Source organism: Urocampus carinirostris, chromosome 9, assembly GCF_059441175.1.
Source record: "Urocampus carinirostris isolate Australia breed hairy pipefish chromosome 9, RoL_Ucar_1.0, whole genome shotgun sequence".
Taxonomy (NCBI): Eukaryota; Metazoa; Chordata; class Actinopteri; order Syngnathiformes; family Syngnathidae; genus Urocampus; species Urocampus carinirostris.
Window position 1 is genome coordinate 7,906,596 of NC_142357.1, and position 10,161 is coordinate 7,916,756.

The 10,161-nt window shown below is 39.1% G+C and overlaps 1 protein-coding gene and 1 long non-coding RNA gene across 2 annotated transcripts; one reads left to right on the top strand and one right to left on the bottom strand.

Moving 5' to 3' along the window:
* Window positions 1-1,283: 1,283 nt before the first annotated feature.
* On the bottom strand, window positions 1,284-8,550 carry asb12b (ankyrin repeat and SOCS box containing 12b). Its single transcript, XM_088343988.1, has 3 exons — window positions 8,266-8,550; window positions 5,011-5,539; window positions 1,284-1,441 (listed from the first exon to the last, which is right to left on the bottom strand). The coding sequence occupies exons 1-3, from the start codon at window positions 8,548-8,550 to the stop codon at window positions 1,284-1,286; spliced, it is 972 nt and encodes a 323-aa protein (XP_088200114.1).
* LOC148359228 (uncharacterized) lies at window positions 1,331-2,079 on the top strand. The gene is made up of 3 exons (XR_015851318.1): window positions 1,331-1,479; window positions 1,624-1,704; window positions 2,014-2,079. It is a non-coding gene; the product is annotated as an uncharacterized LOC148359228 (long non-coding RNA).
* Window positions 8,551-10,161: the final 1,611 nt, after the last annotated feature.

Consider the following 10,161-nt stretch of genomic DNA (forward strand, 5'->3'; position numbering starts at 1 on the left):
GAACGTGGGAGGAACTGGAGTGGCCGGAGGAAACCCACGCAAGCACGCGGCGAACATGCAAACTTCACACAGGAGGTTCGATCTCATGACCTCAGAACTGTGCCGCACACGCACTAACCACTGCGCCGCCGTGCTGCCCTAAAATCAGTTAACTAGAAAATCACAATGACCCAGCTATTTCCAAAACAGGTCCTGGGGCACCTCATTTGTCCTGAGGGGGCACCCTGGTGCCCGCGGCCAGCACACTGGAGGCCCCTGTCTTAAAGGGACATTGTGTGTTATTTAGCACCTCCTCAAGGTAAAAAAAAAAAGGAATAACAATTTTTTTTTAATCATCATAGTTTTAATACAAAGCAAAAATAAATAGCCTTTAATACAAATGTGCATTTTTTTTAAAAGTAGGTCAATAAATTAGAATTTATTTGACATATCATGAGCCTCACCCAGGGGGAGCAGACATAATCGTTCTCCATCTAGAATTGCAGCAAACTCGCAGTCTGGGGGCCCTTCCCGGCCTTTAGGACTATCGTTTAAGGTCCCAGCCATAATATGAAGGTTAATGGGACAGTGTGTATTATTTGACCACTAGATGAGGCTATATTTTGTCATGCAAAAGAAAACAAGCGCTACAAAGCACAAGGAAGAATAAGAATTACGAAGACTCAGTTACCAAACGACTATTACTTTTGAAGAGAAAATAAATGGGAAGAGGAAAAAAGGGAGAAAGAAAGAAAAAATGAAAATAAAAGGGGAAGGAACAAAGACAAAATGAGAAAAAGAGACATGAAGGAAAACAGAAAAAAAGAATAACGAAAAGAGAAAATTTAAAAAAGAAGACAAAAGAAAACGTAAAAGATAAAAAGGAAGAAAAGAAAAGAGAGACGCAGGTTTTATGTGTTTTTGTCCTCTTTTTTTTTATTCTTTTTTAATTTTCCTTTTTCTTCATTTTCTTTATTTTCTATTTCTTTCCCTTTAGTCATTTTTCTTTTCTGCTTATTTTTCTTTTCAAGTCAAGTCATGTTTATTTGTGACCCCCTTAATCACAAGGAGTCTCAAAGGGCTACACAGACCATAGATTATTGCAAACTACGGACTATTATTACACCATCCCCTCATCTAAAACCTCTGCTTTTTTGTGGGAAGCCCTATTTGTCCCAAATCCACCCGAGCCCTAGTTCCAGCAGCCCCCACTCAATTGTGTTTGAGACCCTTGCTACACAGCGACATGCAGTGATCAAATATTACACATTGTCGCTAATCACCTTTCACCTTTTGTCTTCATGCTAACTGGAACATCTAACTTTTTCTGATGTTTTGTGTTTCAGGTAGTTCCTCAAGAGCAGAGGAATATCCAAACTGTCAATTGCAGGCTCTTTGTTGGCGAAAGGAAGGAATCTGCGGATGGCCAGCCGAGTCTGTGACATCAGTGATTTGGGACACACTGGTAAAGAAAGAAACAAAGTTGGAGAGAGAATTAAAGTATGTACAGCAATCTCTTACCTTTTGGCTGAACTCTTTCCCATAATGCTGCATTACAATGTTGTAAAATGTGGCACTGTGAATAAAAAATGTGTGATGACAATTTTAATCTGCTGCCTCTTCCTTTATCTTCCACTATCTTAGTCGTATAGAGGTTTGGATTTGGCACTCTCACCGCCATGATACGCGTTCAATTCCCGTTGCGTCCAGTGTTGAGCAAATGAGGTGAGTAATTTTTGTCAACTGATCAACTGTTGCCAAAGTACATTGATATACTACCGCAAAACCTTGGGGTAGCCCACACCAAAACTTTGAGTATTTGTTTAAGGTAAAAAAAAAAAATAATACGCTTATACACATTCAACTACAGTGTTAGCATAATACAAGGCTTTTTTTTTCTTTCTGTGCGACCCGGTACCAAATGACCCACGGCCTGGTACCAGTCCATGGCCCGGTTGTTGCCGACCACTGTAATAAGGTGGATAGCACGGGTCCGGAACCTTTTGGTATTATAATTTTTCTTTTTTTTTTCAGGGTGAGCCACACCATATATTTTAAGACAAAATACATCAAAACCGCAAAACCCGCTCTCCAAACAAAACCTAATTCTTTAGCACATTTTATTTCATCGTGTAACGTTTGATGGTTTCATAATATCTATGAGATAACAATAATGCTAGCGCCTGTGTCCTATTTCAATATAAATATACTAGGGCTGCAACCAGTGTTCCCTCTAAGCTGCGCGCGTGCGCAATTGCGCACTGCTCGCACATTCTAAGCGCACAAGAAAATCTAGCCAGCGCACAAAAATGAGGGCTCAAAATTACTAATTCGGAGGCGACTCAAGTCAAAGTTACAGTGCATGAAGGTAAAAATTCACGGGTTCCGCTGACGTTGTGTCCTAAATTTGGTATTTTGAAGTCGAGTTGAAGGAGAACGAAGTTGAGTAAAGTTAGTAGAGTTTGTCGGGGAACCGGCTTCTTCGGCTCGGCTCACTAAAAGGAACCGGCTCTTTCGGGTCCTAAACGGCTCTTCGGTTTGTTTTTGCTTCTTTAATCCCAATATGACCAAATATTATGTAAAATCATGCACAAAATGACTTAAAGGAAGGGGGGAATAGAACAAAAAAGAAAAAAATACCAAAATGAAAAAGTAGTGAAAATCTGAGAAAAAAATAAACAAAAGGAAGAGAAAAAAAAAAGGAAAAAATTAGAAAAGAGGCAGAAAAAAAGAATTAAAGAAATGTAGAAAAAAGTAAATAGAGAACAAAAAGAAAAAAGTAACAGCAAGGAAAAAATAAACACAATGAGATTTTTTTTAAAGGAATTAAAAAAAAAAATAGAAAAAAACAGTGAAAAATAAGAAAAAGTTTGTGTTGCATTCAAATAATTTCCAATTTTATCAAGTGAATCTTGTTGCCAACATTGTACTTCCACTAAAAATGTGATTAAGTACAGTTCTGTATCTTGCAACTGACTAAATAAGCCCCCAAACATGTTATTATTATGCGACAAAATATATCAGGAGATAAAAAGAAATGGATATCTTGTGAAAGAATTGCAAGAACAAACGACGTTTGTAGGCCGTACAACCTTTGCAATAGTACATGAGTCAATTCATTCAAAAGAGAAAAATAATTTTGCATTGCCGGAAACTCAGCAAAATCTCACGTGATGTCAAGTTTTGGACATGTTTGATAATTAATTATCTTGCCACACTTTATGGCACAGGTGTCAAACAGGCGGCCCGCGGGCCACATCAGGCCCGCTAAGGGATTGAATCCGGCCCGCGAAACAACACTCAGAGAAGCGCAAGAGAAAAACAAGCTGCAGGTTGAAATATGTCAACTTGATGTTGCCAAAGCCAGGTGCCTCTGTACTTGTATTTCTTTCTCTCTCTCTCTCTCTCTCTCTCTCTCTCTCTTTCTTTTCCACCCTTTTTCTCCTACTCTGTCTCTGTGTCTTTCACTCTCTGTGTCTCTCTTTTTCTCTTCCTTTGTTGCTCTTTGTGTCCTTCTCTCTCTGTGTCTTTTAACCTCTTTTGCTCTTACTTCCTTTTTTTTCTTTTCTCTCTTTTCTCTTTCTCTCTTCTTACCCTTCGCGCTTTCTTTTCTTTTTTCTCTCCTTATGTCTTTCTATTTCTCTTTGGATTTCTTTCTTTCTCTCTCCCTTTCTTTTCCCTCTCTCTCACGACTTTTATCTTTTGTTTCTCACGCTCTTTCCCTCTCTCTCTTTTTCTTTATTTGTCCCGCCCTCTCTCCTTTTCCCTCCCTCTTTCTCTTATTTCTTTATCTCTTTGTCTTTCTCTTTAATCTACTAGTCCGGCCCCCGACAGAATGTTTGTACTATCATGTGGCCCCCGAGTTAAAATGAGTTTGACACCCCTGCTTTATGGGATTATGGTTGTTCACTGTTGTTTCAAGTGCTGCTTACCGACTTTGTGTGAACGCTCAGACCCGTGGAAAATTAGAGGGAACATTGGCTGCAACTAACGATTATTTTCATAATCGATGTATCGATCGATTATTTTTTTCGATTAATTGATGAATCTGATGCAATTCCATATCGCTCTTATATGTATTGCCCCCAAATCTCTATACAATAACTTAAGTAAGGCAAGGTTTTTGGTCAAAGATATGTCTTTATCTACTTCTAATCACAATGTTAAGTCATGTTTATTTGTATAGCCCTTAATCACAAAGAGTCTCAAAGGGCTGCACAGACCACAGATTATTGCAAACCACAGACTATTAATACACCATCCCCTGATCTAAAACCTACATGAGGGCAAGGAAAAACTCAAAAACCTCGTTTTTATGAAGCCCTCTGTCAGACCAAGGGTGTACTACAAGCATACACTCTTATTTGCATTAAATTGAAATGCTGAGAGAGGCATGCATCATTGATCTAAGTAGCTGTCAACGTTCCCAATAGTCGATTTTAATCGGTTTAATCACTTAAAATTTGACTCCCTCCCGAAGTCACTTTAGAGTGTTGAGGGTCATTTTGTCCTAAATAAAGGTTTCAAAACAAAGGTGCAAGCAATTTTTTTTTTTTTGGGGGGTTTCACCAAATACTGCTAACAATGATAGCAATGTAAGGAAAAAGAGAGCGTGCGGCATGTCCTGTGTATAGCTCCGCCTATTACTTCCGCTCACCCAATCAAACTGCTCTTGGTGCTTTGCCAGAACTAATGGAAAAAACCCTTTGTTTGTTCTGTTAGTTTTCATCATAAAGTCTCAACAATGAACCTAAATTGTTTAATGAGTTTCAATATGAAGGATTATTTAGTGATTCTTTTCCAAAACAGGGTCTGCAGGTGTGCAACTCTGACTGTAAACTGTGTTACATAAGTCCTATATTATCCCTGAATCATTTGTACTCATGATCAATCATATACGGCTCGCGAGCCATAGGTTTCTGACCCCTGGTTAATAGGAAGGCTTTGACTATCCCAGGACTTCCTGGAACGCTACCCCCTTGAACAACAAGGAATTACTGTACACAGATATTGACTTGAGCGATGTCTTACCCCTTTCCTTGAGCAATAATGCCAAAGTCTCCTCCTGCTCTGTTGTTTTGTCAACAATAAGTGTCGGCAGATAGACGTCCGCTCCAAAATCTACGAGAAGTTTGATGTACTCCACGCCACAGCCATAATGCAAACACACCTCCAGCACAGTCTTTGGTTGCTTCATCCGGGCCAGCATTTTCTCATCCGTGCAGTTATAATTTGGGTTTGTTCCGTGGAGAAGGAGAAGTTTAAAGCAATCCAGATGTCCGTACACAGCCGAGATATAAAGAGGCCCCCTGCAGGTGGTCGCTTTGGAAGCCCACTCTGGGACTTTTGGTCGGACGTCCACGTCTGCACCAAAGCGGAGAAGTTCTCGGAGAATGTCCACGTCTCCCTCGCGGGCGGCGGTCAACACAGGCGAGCAGTTGTTGTGCGGACAGCCGTTCGGGTCGGCCCCGGCCTTCAGCAGAACTTTCACGCAGTCCAGATGTTTGCCGCTAACTGCTGTGAACAGCGGCGTTTGCGCCTTTACGTCCAGGCTGTCAATCTAGTCCAATCACAAAAATAAAAAAAAAATCAGTCAGTGACGTGCAGTCAGGGGAGGCAGGTGAGGCAGTGCCTTACCTGTCATCATGGAAATATGCAATGCAATTATGTTAAATGGTTATATTTATTCAGGGTTAAAGTTCTAAATTATCGATTTTGGGATTTTCTTCATCAAATTGCTTGAATTACATTATAATTATATTATATTCTGAATATCATTTATACAATTGGTATGTAATGTAATAATGTACTGAGTGTCTGCAAAAGCAGAGTGAGGCACACAATTCTCTTTCATTATCGCATAGCATGACAATGAGACCAAGGATTCTGACTTGGTGCGTACCTCAGCCTCAATCTCTAGAATCCGTGACTGTATTTGAAAGCCATCCAATATTTTATCTTCTCGTTTCATTGACTTTTTTCTATTGGTGATTTTAGTCAGGGGAAGCAGTGCTAAGACTTTGTTTATAAGTTAAGGTAAGACGACAAAATATTTTTTTCTAGGCTACAGTTAATATATTGCTTTTTTGCTCTACCAATCAAAAAAGTTTACAGTTTAGTAGACAGTCAACATAAGGAGAGAAGATATCAACAGATTTTAAACTTGCAAGGAAAACAGGGGAAAGCCTAAACCTCAGATAAGAAATTCCACCTGTTCTAAATCCCTCCCCTGACCCTTCCCATGTTATTAAATCTCCTAGGTAACGAAAGCAGATCCGTCCTGAAGGGTGTGGAAAACAAGCAACTGCAACATGATGGGCAAAAAATTGACAAACACTGCATAATAGTGAAAACAACCACCCAAAAAGTTAACTTATAACTGTGCTGAGCATCTGCAGATGCATGGTAAAGCATGCAACGTTCTCGCCTCACGGCAGATGGTGAGAGTGAGATCTAAGTTTTTGTTTGGCACACAGCTTGGCTGTAAACAATACCATTAAATGATAGCATTAGCAAACTAACAGTCAGTAAAGCCTGCCAGTAATCATTTTCCTGTTGCGTAGACTATTTTGCATAATGAAGGATTATTTCAACTTACTGTCAAAAATGTACATGCACAACTTACAGAAAGGATGAAAAGACTTAAACGCGTGCAAACATGCTATACGACGCAATACAAATAACAGATGGCAGCAATGTTGAAAAAAAGCATTTTAAATTGATAAAGGACAGAATAAAAACTGGCAAAGTATAGTTGGAACTATGCATATACTGGTGCATTTGCTCAGGAGGTAAAGCGCTCGTCTTGGTATCAAGAGTTCACATGTTCGATTCCCGGCTTCTCTGTGTTATATGTCCAAGTGTCCTTGGGCAAGACACCGAATCCCTAATGCCCCCTATAGCATGCAGTTGCCTTGCATGGCTGACGCTGCTAGCGGTAAGTTAGTGTGTAGAAGGGCAATGTGTAATCCACATTATTGGGAGGTCTTCATTGACTTGAAAAGTGCTATATAAATGCACATCATTTACATTTGACAATAGAACAACCTCTTTTTTCTGTGTCCTACAGTTTAAATATATATATATATATATATATATATATATATATATATATATATATATATATATATATATATATATATATATGTGTGTGTGTGTGTATATATATGTATATGTCTTACTTTGCCAATTAAATAATGAATAAGATGTAGGGTCGTTTATTTTTAAATCTGACTTTGCCTCAGTAGACGCAACCTCATTGCACGTCACTGGAAGCAGGTGTTACAGGTTGTACTTCTCTTTGCCCCTGTTTCATCTCTTTTTTTCTTTTTCTTTTTACAATTATTCAAATAAAGAAATAAAGTGACATTAAAGAAACATTAGACTTAAAGCAGGGGTGTCAAACTCATTTGAGCTCGGGGGCTACAGGGTAGAAAAACATTCTGACAGAGGGCGGACTAAAAAATGTATGGAAAGAGAAAGGAAGTAAAGAGAGAAAGGAAAAGAAGGGGAAAGAAAGATAGAGTAAAAGAAAGAGAGGGTGACAAATAAGATAAAGAAAAAATAGAAAGAAAGAGCAACAGATTGAGAGACGGAAAGAAAAAGAGAGCTCAAAAAAGAGACAGTGAGCAAAAGAGAGTCAGAGAAAAAAAGAAAGACAGCTGACAGAGAAAGAAATAGAAAAAGAAAGCGAGAAAAAAAAAGAAATAAAAGAGAAAGAGTGAATGGGATTGCGCGAAATACATTAAGAGAAAGAGAAACAGAGAAAGAAAAATAGCAGAAAGGGAAGGACAAAGAAAAAGGGAAAAAGAGAGCTCAGAAGAAAATAGGAATTACAAAAAGGAACGGGAGAGAAAGAAATCCAGCTTCGGTTGCTTTGTGAGAAACGCCTGGCTTTGGCGACATCGAGTGCTTATATTTCAAACTGCAGTTCCTTTGTTCCTCTTTAATTTCTTTCACTGTTGTCTCGTATTCAAACTCTTGGCAGGCCCGATCCGTTCCACGGGCCGCGTCGCGTGGTCGACACCCGTGATTTAGAGGTTTGATCTTCAAGCTTGTGGGAGGAGGTTCAACTTGATAAACTCTGCCTTTTTCACCACCTTCTCAAACTAAAATTTATTTTCTTCTGTTATTTTTTTGAGACAACAAAACAAACAATATTTGATATTAATCACATTTTTTACCAGCCAGGGTGTCACTTAGAGCACCCAACAACCCAACACACACACACCGCACACACACAAACACACACACACTTGCACAACACAAATTGTACTTGTCTCTCACCTCTGCTCCATGCTGAAGTAGAAGCTCCAAGCACTTGATGTGTCCCAGAGCAGCGGCACTCCGCAAGGGGGTGACAGGGACCCCCCACCCACTCCGGATATTGACAGACCTTCTGTAGTTCTCCTGAGAAAGAAGCTCAGAGAGGAGGACGAGATCATTGCTGCCGACGGCGACGTTTAAAGCTTGGCTCAGCTCCGTGCCTTCTTCCTCATCCTTGGGCTGCAGAAGCGAGAAAATCTTTGAGATGTCCATCAAACTCATGTCCACAGCTCCAATCAAAGACATGTCGACTTTTGAGCTGGTGCAAGTCGGAGATCTTTGATCTGGAAAAGTTAAACAATAGCATCAACTCAAAGCAGTTGTTTAGAGGACACTGCCAGCTCAAAATACCGCAGTAGAGCCAACATTATAAAAGACTCCTCTCACCCCGAACACCACCTTTTTGACCTGCTGTCCTATGGCAGACATTACAGGTCCCCTAAAAAATAAAAACTAAGAGGCTCGGAAAAAGTTTCTTCCCCAGGGATATCACCACCCTTAACAAGACTGTGAAAATGTATCTTGCCCATTGCCTATTGGGTCAACCAAGCGTCTGAAACTCATGACAAAAAGTTAGCGGACACCAGGGCAGACAACTCTGAAAAGTCGCCTGCCCCATTTTTCACAACTTGAAACTCAATAAGACGACTAATCGCAAAAAAACCATTGCTGCAAAGCATTAAGGATTGATAATCAGAATATAGAACAGAACAACACTTTAAAATCAAGATTATTACAAATCTACTTATAACATTCATTGCCTGTATATGACATCACTGTTTTCCATCTGCCATCAGTATGGACCTGTATTAACTCATTCATGCAATGTTTTGTTAAGTCGTCTGCTACAAGCCACATGAATTCCTCTTTCCACAATGCTTTTAATGTACGTTTACGTTTTGTAGCGTCATCAATGTTAGCTTCTTTTGAATCTTTCTTCTGGGGCTGAGGCTTTGCCTTGATTCCTAACCACTTATCCATTTTTCTTGTGTTCTCTGTGTGTCCTCTTTGGAAAATGATATGCAAATGCATGACCTAATGCTCGGGAAAGTCCGGAAGCACAAAGTTATCTGATGCAAGCTTCTGATTGGCTGCAGAGTATGCGAATTGCCAAACGAACCGAAATTTTCTAACCGAACGAAGATTTTGAAATTCGAATAAAGCAAACATTGTGTAAGTTGTACGCCCCACATAAAAAATGCACGCCCCGGGTGTCCAGGCAGACATTATTTCAGACAAATGTCATAAAGTAAAAACCCCTTTAAAATAAAACATATTTAAAAATGTTTGTATTAAGAATCTTTTATTGTGTTCAAAATAACTAAATAAATCAGTAGATGTCATGATAATTTAAAAAATGAATAGCCACAGTGCCTTTTGTTTTAAAAACGTTTTTATTTTATTTTTATTTTTTGGGGGGTCTTCCAAAGGTGCCAAATTGCAATAAGACATTTTCATGAAATACGTACAATAACAATGGCATCCTATATCAAATAATGAACAGCCATATTGCCCGTTATTTGGAGGGTTTTTCTTATTACAAAATGTGTTTTTAGTCATCTATTTTGGCACCTCAAGTTCACAAAATGTTGAAACAGTGACATTTGTTCAAATTTGTCACTGTTGAAATCAAGTATGTAGCACGCAAATACAATTTGGACATGAACGCATCCAGTTGTAAAAGCGAACAGACGGAAATTAAAATGTATACAAAGTTAGATTATTTGTTGAATCCCCAAAAAGAACGTCATTTGAAACTCACCTTATTGTACTGAGGTCAATTCCAGGACAATTATCATCTTTTGCTCCTCGCAGGAAAGGAAAGAAAGAAGAATCCTTGACACGTTTTGTGCAAAA